General features: G+C 45.5%; 1 protein-coding gene across 1 annotated transcript; it reads left to right on the plus strand.

Moving 5' to 3' along the window:
* The first annotated feature begins 1,694 nt into the window (after window positions 1-1,694).
* On the plus strand, window positions 1,695-7,772 carry LOC122391448 (dentin sialophosphoprotein-like). Its single transcript, XM_043385361.1, has 2 exons — window positions 1,695-1,709; window positions 3,629-7,772. Exons 1-2 carry the CDS (start codon window positions 1,701-1,703, stop codon window positions 7,610-7,612), a joined length of 3,993 nt encoding a protein of 1,330 aa, XP_043241296.1. The 5' UTR covers window positions 1,695-1,700; the 3' UTR covers window positions 7,613-7,772.
* Window positions 7,773-18,731: the final 10,959 nt, after the last annotated feature.

The raw sequence follows: 18,731 nt of genomic DNA on the forward strand, positions 1-18,731 counted from the left end.
TAGTCCTGACAGGTCTTCTTGCGAAGGTCTTTTTTCGGTCGAAAATGACAGAACATGACGTCACTCTGACGTCATTTGTGGCCAACCTATCATAGCCTCTGGAAAATTTTTTGGTCACAATGTGTAAAATTGATGCCCGGAGGGGTCCTGAAAGTTTGATGGCGATATCTTCAGCCGTTTAGGAGATATCGACCGAAAAGGACAGGGGGGCCGTTTCGGCCCCCCTACGGGGCGCGGGATATATATGACATGTCTTCATAAATACTCGAATATTCAAAATTTAACATACCTTTCATTACGATTCACGAAAGTGTTTTCTGAGTGGTTGAGACTGACCTCTGTTGTGACGTCACAGGTCATCATCCACTCAGGTTCCTATCCACATGCCAGATCTATCATAGGCATCATATTCAGACTCATTTTGAAAATTTGATTTCATTTTTATGACAGACTTCTCGCCATTAAATTAAACTGATTTGACCTTGTTTGAGGGTGGCGTCACAGGTCAAATATCAAGGTCATCGATATCCTTTCTTGTTCATCTCGATGAGCTCTTTTGAATGCCGTTTGAATTTTTCCGATCCGGCTATTGGTTCCGGAGATACGACGGGAGGCCCTTTGCCCCCCCCCCCCCACAGGACGTGGAACCTGCCAGACCTCAACGGGGCGCGGGTTAATAATGATCATGATAACACCAATGCTAATGCTGGACAATAACATATCAGCACTGCAAGTGTTCTACGGGGCTGAATAAGCACGAGCTAGTGTATTTTCATCGACTGCTGATACTTTTTTGTTTTGGTTGATGGAATTCTGGATAGTTTTAGGTTAGGTGATTCTGAATTGGTTTTCACAGCGCAACCGTTTCATTTGTACCCGACGAAGCATAATTTACATAAATATCATTGCGGAAAAGGCGACAACAAATGAGGCCCTTCGTAGTTCGTACATAGTTATCACATGAAATAATGTTCAAAATACATAGTTTTGGGAAGTCAACAAGATATATCAAAGGATTCATGCAACAGGAGAATCTATTTTCTGGAAAATGCAGCCTATTTATCTACATATTCATGCTGAAAGTAATGCTTTCGCTGACCTTGTGCTCTTTAGCTGTCTTTTGTTCCATTCACCGTGCCGATAATCCATTGAGTGTGCCAGGTACGATACACCTTATCACGTCAATTGTGGAGTATTGTGCTCCGAGCACGAAGAGAAAGCTGCCTCGCCAATTTAACAATGCCCTAGACTACACAAAAGTGCACCAGTATCCTATTTGCTGTGTACGGTTTACCTGTGATATCTACCGCTGTGTCAAAGTGGTCATCACAAGGTCAGAGCGCGCCTCCCGGTCAGCCGCCCAGCAGTTCAGGAAAACACAGACAGACAGACAGACAGACAGACAGACAGACAGACAGACAGACAGACAGACAGACAGACAGACAGACAGAGGGGCAGGCCGACCGGCGGGGCTCGCTGGCAACAGGAGGAGAGCAGGAGCTGCGGAAAGTGGCCATGCTCGGAGGAAACTCCGCCGATGTTCGGAGCCGAGCGGCGTCCCGACTCCGAGCTGCCGCATTTTTACCGCGGCCGGTGGTCAGAATGGTCCGCAGGTCCGGTCGCCGGGCTGGTCTCGGACCAGGAAACAATATAAGGCGGCGCAGAGTGGCGGCGTCATCAGTCACTGACCGCGGGCAGCCATGAGAACGGTGAGTGTCTGTCCCGCAGGACAGTGTCGGCAGCTGCAGGCACCAGCCGCCGGGAGCGCGGAGCCGTGGTGGGGCACCGCGGACAGCTCACGGCAGCCGGCTGGGAGCGGAGAGAGACTGCTGGACGGTGGTGGTGGGACCGCAGGCGCGAGACGCTGCGACAGAGCGGGTGCTGGTGAAGAGGATACCAGGCCTGGGTGTGGTAGCCAGGGTGCCAGGCTTGGGTGTACGGCGCTGGTAGCCAGGGTGCCAGGCTTGGGTGTGCGGCGCTGTTGAGATGTGGTGGCAGATATCTGAAGACGGTGACTCTAACGGCTTAGTGGTGACGCTGGTGGAGACCTGGTGATGGCCACTTCCCGGTAGGACAGCCATTTATCTGGCACGTTCTGTAAACTGCTGCAATTGATTTACACATGCTTCAGATATAGCAAAGCTTATAAACTAGTACCTACAATGCACAGTGCTTGCTTTATCAAAGAAGTATAAGGCTTCAGTGCCTCTCCCGTAGTCTTATTTTATTTCAAGATATGCAAATTGGCTGAAGCATTGGCTATGAATATTTTTTAAATTTAAATGATATCAACACTTCATGTTATTCAAATTGCAAAGAAGTCCTGAACACAACAAAAACTTACTTTTGAAATTTTCAGTCTTTTCGAAAAAGGTTCATTTTTACACGTTGTGTACTAGGCATTTACCTACCTGTTCAACACTTCATGAAAGACAATTTGTTTTCCGTTTACTGTCCATGCAGTTTTGTTTGCGCTAAAATGGCTTAATGTTCCTAGTTGTACATTCCTAGTGAGTTATCCAGTTGTTTCCCTAAGGCGGCATTTCATGGAGCCGGAATCACTCTTAGCATCCTTATGGGGAAGAGATGCTTTAAATTAAGGAAGGGAAGGGATGAGCATTACCTTTAAAAATGATCACTGATCAGTTTTCTATCTATCAAATAACGTGTAGAAATTATTTCAATTCTAAAAGGATATGTAGCTTAGAAAGCTTAACGTCGTTCGTCTTGAAGTACTAAATGGCAGGCTGGATAGAAACAACGAATGGATATAAGTTTAATTCAAAGATAATAAAATCAAAACAACTTTTCAAAACGTGAGATAACTGCATTTCAGCAAAATACAGGAGCCAAATGGGGTTTCATGACTAGAAAAGGTAGCGACTAAGACGCTTTATTGACGGTAGCCAAGCATCACAAAAAAACTTTTATATTTTTCTTCGGAGCGGAGGAAAAGGCTGAGCGCACTACTCCCTAGCAGAGGAGCCCCAAGAGAGTGTGTGCATTGGTAACCCGCTGACTACTTGAGGATTATCAAATGACAGATGTGACATATAAGTGCGTGTATGGCCTAAACTTTTGATTTCATTTTAAAACGGATAAAATCGCAAGAAATTACCCAACGTTTCGCATTTATTGCTTTGTCATGGCTGTTAGAGTACGATTATTGGAATACAATCGTACTCTAACACCCATGACTAAGCAATAGATGCGAAACGTTGGGTAATTTCTTGCGTTTTTATCAGGCCATACATGCACTTGTATGTCACCGCACCGTTGACCACTGTTGACTTTCTGCTGCTGCTCCTTGTGGTGTCTGTTTTTTTATTGTTCTAGCCTACCTCATATTCGTGTCCTTAGCTCGCTGTCTTCTGCGTTGACCGGTCAGTACACTTATTCGTGACCTCCAGCTCTGACCTTAGTCATTCCTATCTCCGCAGCTTGATCAACCCTGCTGCGCTGACCATGTCGAGTTCTAGCCTTTGCCTCCTCCGTCCACAGCTCGCTGCCCTACTGTGCTGACCTCTGACCTCTGACCACTGACCTCTGACCTCTGACCTCTGACCTCTGACCTCTGAACTCTGACCTCTGACCTCTGACATCTGACCGCTGACCCCTCCGTCCGCAGCTCGCTGCCCTGCTGCTGCTGCTGGCGGCCTCCGCGCAGGCGCGGACCGCCTTCCGCGGGTACGCCAGTCAGGCACTGGACAGCAGCGATGACTCTCTGGCCGGATCCAGCTGGGACGATGCCGACTCGGCGCCGGGAAAGGTGGACGACTCGTCCTCGTCCGACTGGGACAGCTCGGCCAACTCACTGAGCGACGACCTGGGCACCTCGTCCGACGACGGCTACTCGAGCTCCCAGGACGTCAGCGGAGCCGACTACGGCTCGTTCGACGATGGCGGCGACTGGAGTCAGAAGACATCCTACGACGACGATTACAAATACTCGCAGTACAGCACAAGCGGCACGGACGACGTGACTGACAACGACAGCGACCAGAATGGTGGCTACGATGGACAGGATGACTATAGTAGCAGCAGCTACGACGGACAGGACGACAGCAGCAGCGACGACTATTACAAGGGATATGATAGCCAGGACGATTATGGAAATGATGACTACTCTAAGGGATCCGATAGTCAGGATGACTATGGAAACGACGACTACTACAAGGGATCCGATAGCCAGGATGACTACAGCAACGATGATTACAACAAGGGATACGACAGCCAGGATGATAATGGCAACAATGACTATGACAAGGGATACGATAGTCAAGATGATAATGGCAACGATGACTACTACAAGGGATACGACAGCAAAGATGACACTGGCAACGATGACTACGACAAGGGATACGATAGCCAGGATGACAATGGCAACGATGACTACTACAAGAATCAAGACGACAATGGCAGTGATAATTACTACAAGGGATACGATAGTCAAGATGATAATGGAAACAATGACTACTACAAGGGATACGATAGCCAAGATGACACTGGCAACGATGACAACTACAAGGGATACGATAGCCAGGATGACAATGGCAACGATGACTATTACAAGGGATATGATAGCCAGGATAACAGTGGCAACGATGACTACGACAAGGAATACGATAGTCAGGATGACAATGGCAATGATGACTACTATAAGGGATACGATAGCCAAGATGTCAACGGCAACGATGACTACTACAAGGGATACGATAACCAGGACGACAATGGCAATGATGACTACTACAAGGGATATGATAGCCAGGATGACAATGGCAACGACGACTACGACAAGGGATACGATAGCCAGGACGACAATGGCAATGATGATTATTACAAGGGATACGATAGTCAGGATGACAACGGCAACGATGACTACTACAAGGGATATGATAGTCAGGATGATAATGGAAACGATGACTACTACAAGGGATACGATAGCCAAGATGATAACGGCAACGATGACTACGACAAGGGATACGATAGCCAAGATGACAACGGTAACGATGACTACTACAAGGGATACGATAGTCAGGATGATAATGGAAACGATGACTACTACAAGGGATACGATAGCCAAGATGATAACGGCAACGATGACTACGACAAGGGATACGATAGTCAAGATGACAACGGTAACGATGACTACTACAAGGGATACGATAGCCAGGACGACACTGGCAACGATGACTACTACAAGGGATATGATAGCCAGGATGACACTGGCAACGATGACTACTACAAGGGATACGATAGCCAAGATGACAACGGCAACGATGACTACTACAAGGGATACGATAGTCAGGATGATAATGGAAACGATGACTACTACAAGGGATACGATAGCCAAGATGACAACGGCAACGATGACTACGACAAGGGATACGCTAGCCAAGATGACAACGGTAACGATGACTACTACAAGGGATACGATAGCCAAGATGACAACGGCAACGATGACTACGACAAGGGATACGATACCCAAGATGACAACGGCAACGATGACTACTACAAGGGATACGATAGTCAGGATGATAATGGAAACGATGACTACTACAAGGGATACGATAGCCAAGATGACAACGGCAACGATGACTACTACAAGGGATACGATAGTCAAGATGACAACGGTAACGATGACTACTACAAGGGATACGACAGCCAAGATGACAACGGCAACGATGACTACGACAAGGGATACGATACCCAAGATGACAACGGCAACGATGACTACTACAAGGGATACGATAGTCAGGATGATAATGGAAACGATGACTACTACAAGGGATACGATAGCCAAGATGACAACGGCAACGATGACTACTACAAGGGATACGATAGCCAAGATGACAACGGCAACGATGACTACGACAAGGGATACGATACCCAAGATGACAACGGCAACGATGACTACTACAAGGGATACGATAGTGAGGATGATAATGGAAACGATGACTACTACAAGGGATACGATAGCCAAGATGATAACGGCAACGATGACTACGACAAGGGATACGATAGCCAAGATGACAACGGGAACGACGACTACTACAAGGGATACGATAGCCAGGATGACAGCGGCAACGATGACTACTACAAGGGATACGATAGCCAGGACGACAATGGCAACGATGACTACTACAAGGGATATGATAGCCAGGACGACAATGAAAACGATGACTACTACAAGGGATATGATAGTCAGGATGACAATGGTAACGATGACTACTACAAGGGATACGATAGCCAAGATGACAACAGCAACGATGACTATTACAAGGGATACGATAGCCAGGACGACAATGGCAACGATGACTACTACAAGGGATATGATAGCCAGAATGACAATGGCAGCGATGACTACGACAAGGGATACGATAGTCAGGATGACAATGGCAACGATGACTACTACAAGGGATACGATAGCCAGGATGATAATGGAAACGATGACTACTACAAGGGATACGATAGCCAAGATGACAACGGCAACGATGACTACTACACGGGATACGATAGCCAGGACGACAATGGCAACGACGACTACTACAATGGATATGATAGCCAGGATGACAATGGCAGCGATGACTACGACAAGGGATACGATAGTCAGGATGACAATGGCAACGATGACTACTACAAGGGATACGAGAGTCAAGATGACAACGGGAATGATGACTACTACAAGGGATACGATAGCCAGGATGATAATGGAAACGATGACTACTACAAGGGATACGATAGCCAAGATGACAACGGCAACGATGACTACTACAAGGGATACGATAGCCAGGATGATAATGGAAACGATGACTACTACAAGGGATACGATAGTCAAGATGACAACGGGAACGATGACTACTACAAGGGATACGAAAGCCAGGATGATAATGGAAACGATGACTACTACAAGGGATACGATAGCCAAGATGACAACGGCAACGATGACTACTACAAGGGATACGATAGTCAGGATGACAATGGAAACGATGACTACGACAAGGGATACGATAGCCAGGATGACAGTGGCAGCGATGACTACTACAAGGGATACGATAGCCAGGACGACAGTGGCAGCGATGACTACTACAAGGGATATGATAGCCAAGATGATAATGGCAACGATGATTACTATAAAGGACAAGATACTCAGGATGATAATGGCAGCGATGACTATTATAATGGCAGCAATGGTCTGGACGACGGTGGGGACGATGGCTTCTATGACGGCAGCAGTGACCGGATTGACGGCGGTGATGACGGGTTCGATGGCGCGTACGGCGGCTCTCAGTTCGACAGTCACGATGCCTCCGACTCCGGAATGGACGACGGCTTCCGGAGCGCGGCGGGCGGCGGCGCAGGCCTGGAGGACGGTCCCGGTGACCTGTCCTCCCAGGTGGAGGAGGTGGAGAGCGCTCCCCAGCCTGAGGAGGAGTTCCAGCAGGCAGGCCACGTGCAGACACAGCGACTGCTGCGCGGCGTCGGCAGCAGCTACGGCGGCTACGGCGACTCCTATGACGACAGTCTGAGCGGCGGATACACAGACGACTACAGCGGCGGCAGCAGCGGGTCCTTGGACGCCGGCACCAGCGACGACTACTGGGTGCCCTAGTGCGCCCACCGAACTCTAGCTCCTGTGCCAATTCTCACCCCGTGTGTGACGATATACGACGTCAGCTCTATGACGTCACTGCTGAGTGAATGCCGCGTCTTATCTGTATCGGATGGGACGCCGGATTATTGTAACTGCATCGTGAATTTGTGCAAATATACAACGCTGTGTATGTACTGTGAAAATATTTGTTTAAGGGCCATCTCACGATATCAGAAACGGAGACAAAAACACGCGCCGAAGTAGCAAATACCCTGCTGATATTCTAACGACCTTTCATGGGCATTTAAGTATATAGCCTAGATGCAATAACCAATAGCACCATGGTCTACTCGCGGACCAGTACCACGGCCACCGTACGAGGGGCAAGAGCTGTCTTTCAGCTCCCATGGTTATCTCCGAAACTACTGGGCACCACATCCAGTTCATTCAGAGCATCGCGACGAGGCAAACATCTTCAGCAGGCATCTAAAAAGGCGTGTTTTGTGTTTGGCATGCCTTATTTACATCTTTTACACACATACTGAAAAAATACAGATCAAGGTAATTCAGGGTCTGGCCACCAGGTCACTTAACCCTAACCGGATTTATCGATTTTGTATATGCGCCCCAGCCGAGAGGGGGGGAGTACCACCTCCCCTCGCCGTCCTCTAAAGACGTAGCGACTGGCACCTGATTCCGCGCATGACTGGGGTATTTTCCATAACGCGAGTGAGGGGGGGGGGCTCTCCAAAGCGCCCCTCCTATCTCCAAAACTACTGGGCTGATCGTCAAAATTCAAACAAAAAACAAAAAAAGATGCCTTTCAGATGCAATTTGAGCTCAGGAGCACAATGGTGCCATTTATATTGCTGTGCGATGTCAAAAACGTACTGAAAAATGGTTTTGAAAAATATATAATGGTGAAATTTTGACAAATGCTAATAACTTGGCTATTTTTGAAGACATTAGGTTAAAACTTGCTAGAAAAGTTTATCCGCGTGTGTTCAATCACATATACCGGTTTTTGCGAAAAACAAAACAAAAAATGTTTGAAAAAAAAAATCAGAAAATATATTTTTGTAATTGTAAAAACAAAGTTTTCAAAATTTTCAACATATCGAAATTTCGAGATAGCAGTTTGATAGCTACGTGTATTTGTAGTCCACTGATGCAAATAAATAGGATCTAGCTTTAACCCTATTAGTGGCAGGGGGTTGTTTTTATCCACCCCTCAGGTTTTTCGAAAATATCTCCGAAACCGCTGAAGCTACGATGCTGAAATTTTCTGACTATTCCTAAAACTAAATTGGGCACATTCCCTGAAAATTTCAAGTTCATAACTTTACCAGGGGCGGCTTCATAGCACTGGGAATTGGGAGGTCCTATTCGTGAAGCGAGTCATTTGGGCGAAGATCACGATGCTGATGTATTATAACTGTATGCACCAGTTTTACGAACAGTGAATGAAAGGTATCATGTGATAACATATACAAAGTTGTTGTGCATCCTCTTTTGACACGTTTTTGCTATAATAGGCGGATCCAGGCGTCCAAAAAGGGGGGTTATGTTTTACCTCCCAACATAGGTGCCCTGACACCGCCTATGCATGACCAATACAATTTTAGTCGTTCTCTCATAAGAAAATTGTAACATAACAAGACCATTGCCACCCTTTTTAGAAACAGTACCAACAAAAACCTTATTTACTATACTTTTTGTGTACCCCCAATCTCAATGATCTGTATCCGCCTATGATTTTTGAAAATGCATATTTTTAGGATCCATGTGAATTCCTGGTTCATTCTCTATCGATCGGCAAAAGTTGCGTTAAGATTGGTTCAGAAACCCGACCGTGATAAACAGTCTAAAATGTATCTGCAATTTGCCCGTTTTTACCCCCCTCTACCCCCCTATTGACATTTTATAATTTTTAATTTTTTTAGAAATGTAGATCATGTTGAGCGAAATCGAATGCCGTTTGAATTTTGAAAATCGGCCCGTTAGATCTCGAGATATCAAGGGGGGTCGTAAACAGCCCCCCTGCCACTAATAGGGGTAGCCAGGAGCCTGCCACTAATAGGGTTAACCCTCGCCCGCACATGCCATTTTCCCATCCTAGAACGCACATGGGGGGGGGGTTGCCACCCCCCCCCCGCGCCATTTCGTTCCTGTTGGAGACAGAGCTTAGCGGTAATGACCAAAAACATTCTTTGGGAAGAGACGAATCCAATTATACCCAGTTTTACCTTCTCAGGTCAGTCATTAACCTTCCAGGTCAGGTCAAACTAAAAAATGTTGCTGTTTTGGGTCACCGCTGGATATCAAGTGCGCTGCTTATCAAATACCGATGACGATGCTGTTTTCTGGTGCCAATCCAGCTAGAACCTCTTTGTCACACTACCCGACCAGATTTTTGCTGCTGAGGTCATTTCAGGTCAAGTTAGGTCAAGATCAATTATATGTGTTTGTATGTCTGTGTGTGTCTGTGTGTATACTGATGTGTGCACCGATTGTTTTTGGGTCCATATTACATGAAATCATGATCTGAGAAGCTTTTACCAAAAATGCAGTCAAAAAACTTCACAAAAAGTCAATTCAGCTTGCCTAAAACGCAGTTATCTTAGATGACCTAGGTTGACCTTGACCCTGACCTTGACCCCTGTACATCGTCGAACAACAATTCCATGATAGGCGGGAGGTAAGACTGGCAAAAAAAGGCCGAAATCAGGGTGTCAAAAGCTCACAAGGCCCATGGCAAACGCAAGATGTTGAGGGCCATTTGGGTCATGACATGGCCTGAAAAACAAGGTCATATCTCCGAAACCAAAAGTCACAGAAACTTGAAATTTTCAGTGGACATCAAAAAAGAATAGAGCAGCAGCTATACGAAAAATCAGCTTCCTAGCTCTAACAATGTTGAGTGCAGAGCAGAAAAACTACCTGGGGGGTGGCAACCACCCCCCCCCCCCCTCATGTGCGGGCGAGGGTTAAAACTAAGCTCTTGAGAGCGTTTGCCGTAATTCAATATTTTGCATCAAAATCGGCCGACATGACGTCACTCTGACGTTATTGTCGGCCAAACTATGGTAGCTAGAAAATGGAAATTTTAACCCTATTAGTGGCAGGGGGGTTGTTTTTATCCACCCCTCAGGTTTTTCGGGAATATCTCCGAAACCGCTGAAGCTACGATGCTGAAATTTTCTGACTTTTCCTAAAACTAAATTGGGCACATTCCCTGAAAATTTCAAGTTCATAACTTAACCAGGGGCGGCTCCAGAGCACTGGGAATTGGGGGTCCTATTCGTGAAGCGAGTCATTTGGGCGAAGATCACGATGCTGCACCAGTTTTACGAACAGTGAATGAAAGGTATCATGTGATAACATATACAAAGTTATTGTGCATCCTCTTTTGACACGTTTTTGCTATAATAGGCGGATCCAGGCGTCCAAAAAGGGGGGTTATTTTTTACCTCCCAACATAGGTGCCCTGACACCGCCTATAAATGACCAATACAATTTTAGTCGTTCTCTCATAAGAAAATTGTAACATAACAAGACCATTGCCACCCTTTTTAGAAACAGGACCAACAAAAACCTTATTTACTATACTTTTTGTGTACCCCCAATCTCAATGATCTGTATCCGCCTATGATTTTTGAAAATGCATATTTTTAGGATCCATGTGAATTCCTGGTTCATTCTCTATCGATCGGCAAAAGTTGCGTTAAGATTGGTTCAGAAACCTGGCCGTGATAAACAGTCTAAAATGTATCTGCAATTTGCCCGTTTTTACCCCCCTCTACCCCCCTATTGACATTTTTTAATTTTATTTTTTTTTAGAAATGTAGATCTCGTTGAGCCAAATCGAATGCCGTTTGAATTTTGAAAATCGGCCGGTTAGATCTCGAGATATCAAGGGGGGGTCGTAAACAGCCCCCCCCCCCCTGCCACTAATATGGGGTAGCCAGGAGCCTGCCACTAATAGGGTTAACCCACGCCCCGCTGGGGGTCCTGGATTTCCACGCCCTGCTGGGGGGGGGGTGTTTGAACACCCCCCCTTCTAACTCGGCTCCTGGGCCACGTAGCGATACGCGGAAGGCGGCGTTCGAAAGAGCGTCAAAAATAATGAGGACATCACTTTGGTCAATTTTTTGGTCAGGTCAAAGGTCAGGTCACCAGAGGTCATTAACCCGCGCGGGGCTGGGGGGGGGTAAATTTTACCCCCCCTCGCGAATTTTTGCGATATCTCAAAAACGGCGGCGCGCAGCGCCGCCAAACTTTCAGTACCTTTTCTTACATCAATTTGACACGTTCCCTGAAAATTTGAGCGAAATCCGTCGGAAAATTTTTTAGAAATTGACGTTTTAGTGACGTCATGTTCGCCATTTTCGCCTCAAAAACGGCAAAAGTTCAAACGCCGCTAACATCTTCATTTTTAAAGGAATCAAGACGTAACAAAAAAGGTTATACGTAATTTTACTTTGTCTATCAAATGGCTATCTCGATTTTTTGAAAATTTTGGATTTTGGCCTAATTTTTTTCAAAAAACTGACTTTTTTGGGAAAATCATTATAAAATCCAAAATTTTGAGTCTATCGAAAAAACCGGAATATATGTCAGAGAAGTGGTCTATGTGCACCTACATACCAAATTTTAGAAGAATCGGTTCAAAAATGTGGGAGTTATTCAAAATTTTATGACGTCACGACACACAATTTTTTTTGAAAAATGACTTTTTTGGAAGTTCTAGACCTCGTACGGAAACAAAAATAGCACCATTCGATTCGCCGTGAAAAACTGCATCAGATAGACACCTTTTTAGGCCTTGACAACCAACTTCAAAATTTGACCTCACTTGACCTGACCTTGACCTGACCTCGACCTGAAATCCATCCAGAGGTGGTCCATATCACTTATTGAGTGTGCCTATTGAATTCTATGAGTAAAATGACCCATAAAACATGTGTCGCACATGCCCTTTTCTATATTTTGTTTTTTGGTGACCTGACCTGACCTGACCTGACCTTGACCTTGACCTTTGAATGATATAGTATGCAACGAATATTGTCTTGGTAGCCTAAAAACACGTTTTGGGCGATCAGTCTCAGTCCATGACTCCATTCTTCGGCAACTACGGTGCAAGACCGATACTGTAGAAACTTGCAATTTGTACCCTTGACCTGACCTTGACCTTGACCTCAAACTTAAAATTAAGTACATGTTTTTAGTAGTTCGTGATGAGAGCTTTCGATTGGTGTTTGAATTTTCCAAATCGGACCATTAGTTCGGGAGATAACAGGGGGGGGGTAAAATTTACCCCCCCCCCCAGCCCCGCGCGTTCGGCTGGAGACCCCAGCCCCGCGCGGGTTAAAGGCAAAATTTCGCCGATTTCCAGGTCAAATGTCGACAATTTCCAAGAAGCCAACGCATAACTCGGGAACCAAAAGAGCTACAGCGCCGCGGAAAAGCGCATTCGATAGCCCTATTAACGCCCTTTCTGAGTAATTCTCTCAGATTTGACCTAACGTCAACGGTTTTGCCTGTAGGGGGCAAAAACTGCAAAAATAGCCGATTTTTTCGAAAACAGTTTTCTGCAATAACTTTTGACCCAAGCCTTGTACGAGCTTACTTTTACCGGCATCGTGTTCCTCTCGTCAAGACGCATCGAATGAACTATGACTTGACCTTGAAAGGTCAACTTGAAAATTTGACCTCAGGTCAAGGTCATGACCTGACCGGGAAGGGTCATGTTGCATATCAGTCGATCCGTATCGTCGAGCTGAACACATCTAAGGCGCTTTCATCGCTCTAGCATGCCTCTATCAAAAGTTATTTGCGAAAAACTGTTAGATAACATTTGTGACCTAAGATGACCTCAGGGCATAAACAGGGGTCACGGACACCATTTTCATGTTCAGTGTGTCTAAACCACTTGTAATTCAGTGTTTGGGAGTGTTTATAATGTCTTTGGTCCAAAATAGGCGCATTTCAATTTTCTCCCATTGACTTATAATGGGGAGGTCGCAAAATTGACCTGACCTTAGGTCATCGATATCAAAATTCTGAGATATACATTTTGTACATGCTATTGCTCTTAGCAATCGCTGAAAGTTTCAAAGGCATCGATCACTCGGTGTAGCTATGACAGACATTGAAACTTTTTATGAGGTGAGGTCACTTCAAGTGACCTGGTGACCTGACCTTGAATGACCTTGGTCTGAAATTTTCACAACATGTGTAGAATTGATGTATGATAAGGTGTACCAAAAACGGCGGCGCGGAGCGCCGCCGTTTTTGAGATATTTGCGAAAAACCACAAGGGGGGGTGTTCAAACACCCCCCCCCCCCCAGCAGGGCGCGGGTTAACACAATGTGTCAAGTTAATGACGCTGAGGGTACCGCAAGTTTCGTGCTGATCCGTCAAATGGTTTAGAAGACATTGCCGAAAAAAACGGGAGGGGGGCTCTGTAGAGCCCCCTCCCCCCAGTCATGCGCGGGTTAAGGTTTCAGGTCAATCAGTGAACTCTGAGGCCAGGTGAAGTACCACAGGGCAAGAGCTCCGTTTTTAGCTAGTTTTGCCAAAAATGGTAAATATGTCACTAGCCTACTGATCACTAGTTTATTCTGATCAAAAATCATTAAGGAAAACCTCAATGTCCTCAAGTGACATTAAAGATAAAATGAAATGATCGCATACAACAAATGACATGATTTTATGATAAGATTTGTCTAATCTTGAAAGGGATATTCTATTTTACACCAGCATCATCAGATTCGGACAATTTATAAACCTTTGCCGGCCGAAGTGTACGGGTGCTCCCCCCCCCTCCAATTTTTCTCGCGATAGCTCGGATCACGCTGACAATAGAAAGCTGAAATTAGGCACACCTGAGCTATGCTTCAAGTCAAATTTTGTGACAGCAACCACATTTTCAGTTCAAGTCAGGTCACTGACCTACGTATGACGTCATAAGTGAACCTCTGTACGGTCCTAAAATGTCGCAATGCAATGCCCTCAGACCCAGAAAAGCTTTCACAGGGAGATGAGTCTTACAGAACCTAGAAGTCCTAGGGTCATAGGAGTTTTTTGTAAATAATTTTCTATCAAATTGATATAGCGAATAGGGAAAGCCGCCAATGGACTCGGGAAGACCTACCAGATCTATATGCAACATGACCTCCTTCGGCCAGCTTCGTGACCTGAGAAGCTCTGACCTGACCTTGGCCCGCCCCGGAAGATTTGACCCGATATGACCTGACGTGAAGTCAACACCTTAACCCGCGCCCCAGTGGCGGTCTCCGCCAACTTCGCCCTAGTGTGTGGGGGGGGGGGCATATGTTACCACCCACCTCTAACTCAAAAACTAAGAGGGCTAGAAAGACGCGGTAAAAAGCAGTCGATAGCTCTTGATGCGTACGTTTGAAAGTATTTCTGTCATTTTTCATCTTAGAGCAATATTGGGGTCACCAGAGGTCATCAAAGGTCAAAATTTGCGAATTGTCATTATATTTTTTTCAGAAAACATGCCATTATCTCAGGAACTATGATAGCTAGAAAAACGCTGGGAAAAGCAATCGATAGCTTTTGAACTCTTCTTTTGATAAGGTCATCATCAAAAATGACCTCAGGTCAACGGTTTAGCCTCCAGAGGGCAAAAACTCCAAAAATAGCTGTTTTCAAGAAAAGTGTTTTTCGACAATAACTTTTGACTAAAAAAAAGCTAGTTCATTCCTAATGCCAGAATCGTGTTCCTCTCGCCGAGACGCGTCGAATGAACTATAATTTGACCTTGAAAGGTCAACTTCAAAATTTGACCTCAGGTCAAGGTCATGACCTGACCGGAAAAGGTCATGTTGCATATCAGTCGATGCGTCTCGGCAAGACAAACACAATGAGGCCAACCCCAGCGTTCTATCTCTTTCCAATCGAGAGTTATTGGCAAAAAACTGTTTGTAGCCTCAAATGACCTCGGATGACCTTTCAAGAGGCTATCAGCAAAAACGACACCTTGGTCGTCACGGGTGGTCCAAATCATTGCTATCCTGAAATATTTGGACTGTTCCTAAGCGTACACACGGATCTAGAGGCATTTTCGTTTTTCTCCATTGACTTATAATGGAAAGGTCACGCCACTGACCTGACCTTAGGTCACGCATATAAAAAATCCGAGATATACAAATTGTAGGCACCCATAACATCATGTAATCCACCAAGTTTGAAACCTCTCTGACAAACATTGCAGGCTGGACATGATTGCAAACTTTTTAGGCTTGGTCAGTTAACTTGACCTAGTGACCTGACCTGACATGACCTGGGGTCAAAAATTTCATACATTGTCCAAAATTGATGTACCAAAAGCTACCCCAAGCGGCGCAGCGCTACGCGCCGCGGTTTTTTATTTATACGAAAAAAAACGCGACAGGGTGGTAACATATGCGGTAAAGTCAGGTGCAGTCAGGTAAAGTCAGTGCAGCAGGCATCAGGCTATATACCCCCCTATATGCGAATATATGCGATTTTTATATCGCATATATATTTAATATGCGAACATATATATTTAATATATATATAATATATTTAATATGCATTTATATTTAATATATGTAAATAATATTAAATAATAATAATAGTAATAATATTTAATATATGCGAACATATGCGAAGGTTAAGTTGTTTTCACCTAAACAAAAAGCAGATCATTTGACGCGTCTCGGCATGGAGAACACGATGATGCAAAATAGTGTCTCTGCGACCGTTTTTGGCGAAGTTATGAACAAAACAACAACAACAAAAAATGAACTCGATACCAAACCGATACCAACATGGTGTTTAGTATTTCAAGGCCAATGCATTCGGTATTTTGTTTGCATTGTGAATGGTCCCTTATGAAAAAGAGGCTCTGAATTTGGTAAAAAGTTGGAATTTTCCTGAGTTTACCAAATTGGTTCGGTTTCGGTATTCTTCCATGGTTATTGCTGGTATTTGGTTTGGTATGGGTATCAAGATTTTCCGTAATTGACATCACTAAAATGAACCATATAAAAGTGGCAGGTACTCAGGATTTGAGGGCTAGGAAGCTTATTACTTACTTCTTGTATGTTTGAGCTTTCCAGGGATGCGGAGCCGTGGAAATTTCAGACGGCTCCGGCTCCGGCTCCGGCTCCGGAGTCCGGATAACAAAAATCGGCTCCGGCTCCGGATAAAAAACGGCTCCGGCTCCGGCTCCGGCTCCGACTCCGGCTCCGAGTAAAATGGTCCGGCTCCGGTGGCTCCGGCTCCGGTTCCGACTCCAACTTAGTACGTCCTTAGTAGTGATCTTAGTAGTGAACTTAGTAGTGATCAATTGAATACAGGTGGAAGAAAAAAGGTGATTGGATTAGAAAAGCGAGTCCGCTGCACCGGCTTCAAAACAATGCCGTCACCTGATGACCGGTCGTCAGGCTCTGGGATGCAGTAGACGTGGGGAGGGAGGAGCAGACAGGAGGTCGATTGCGTACTGTGAGACATTGGGAATACGTACACATTCAGCCTTTTTCATTCACGTGATGGCCCATGACGTACCACATGTTTTACTGCCTTGTATTGTCAAACCGTACTAGGTCAATTATTTTTTCTTTTTCTTCTTCTTAACCCGGCAGTTGCTGGGGTATTTCGCCACACACCGTTTGCTGGGGGGGGGGGGGCGGGGGCGTTAAACGCCCCCAGCCGATAACTCGAGAACCAATAGGCGCAGCGAAACGCACGAGGCGGCAAACGAAAGAACGCGACGAGACGCGTCAGATGAGTACTTTAAAGTTGAATTTTGAGGTCACAGGTCGGGTCAAGGTCAGGTCAAACACCTGAAATCGGGCTTTCAGTAGCATGGATTTCAGGACTTCGCAATGGGCGCCTCTCGTCATAAACTCTGTCAAAACGGTGCACAATCCATCATATAAGGCCTACAAGAGTGTCAGCTCCATGTAGGGGTCAGTCAAGCATAGGTCAGGGTCAAGGTCAGGTCAACCGGGTAGGCACATATCCCCGAAAATCAAAACTGATATTCCCAGCCTGTGGCACATGTTTTATGGGTAATTTGGGGCGTAGAACACGATGGTGACATTCATTTTATCATATGTGTACGTGTTTGGCTAAAAAAGTTCAATTTAAGAAATGCATGTATCATGGTCGTGAAGTAGTCACGAGAAATTGCCAAGATTCAGTTCAAGATTTTGGAAAATCCGGAACGATAATCAATAATCGAAGATAGCCATTTGATTGTTCATGGTATTGGCAGTCTAATGGCGTTTACGGAATGTCTGTATGTCTATTCTGTGATTTTATATGATTTTTTGAACATATGCCGTTTTTGGTCGAAAACTCAGAAATCATGACGTCACTAAAATCTCGATATCTCAAAAATTTTCCGACCAATTCTTTTGAAACTTTGTCACATTAAACTTCAATCAATTCCCTACAGGTAGCCAAAATTTGGCGCGCCTGCGGCGCGCCGTTTTTATGCTATGCCCCGGCGAAAAAAGTGGGGGCGTTTAACGCCCCCCCCCCCCAGCAACTCGCGGGTTAAAAAAAGAAATGAGCCGGAGTCGCCCGTTTATTTGACGGCTCCGGCTCCGGCTCCGGCTCCGGGCTATATTGTTTCACGGCTGCGGCTCCGGCTCCGGGTAAAATGTGCCGACTCCGGCGGCCCCGGCTCCAGCTCCGGCTCCGGCTCCGCACTCCCGGAGCTTTTTGAGAAAAACTTCTTTGCAATGAGGGCGTATCAAAATTGCGATATATTTATGGTGTGCATATGATCTGTAAGCTTTTTGTCAGTGTTCGATGGTTAAACAGGGGTTACAACTAGCCGCCTTTGTTTTAACATCATGGACCACCCCCAAGGGAGTTTGCAAGCTCACTAACGGGTCAAGGAGTTTGCAAACTGAATAGGAAGTTTGCAAACTCACGGATTTCTCAAACTCTCTGTAACATATGTACCATTACTGCTGGTTGAGACCATTTCATTCAGGGTAATCCGCTGACACTAAAACCTGTTTTTAATGCTCTCTCTCTCTCTCTCTCTCTCTCTCTCTCTCTCTCTCTCTCTCTCTCTCTCTCTCTCTCTCTCTCTCTCTCTCTCTCTCTCTCTCTCTCTCTCTCTCT

The sequence above is a fragment of the Amphibalanus amphitrite genome, unplaced genomic scaffold (genome assembly GCF_019059575.1).
Source record: "Amphibalanus amphitrite isolate SeventyFive unplaced genomic scaffold, NRLGWU_Aamphi_draft 000438F_arrow, whole genome shotgun sequence".
Classification (NCBI taxonomy): domain Eukaryota; kingdom Metazoa; phylum Arthropoda; class Thecostraca; order Balanomorpha; family Balanidae; genus Amphibalanus; species Amphibalanus amphitrite.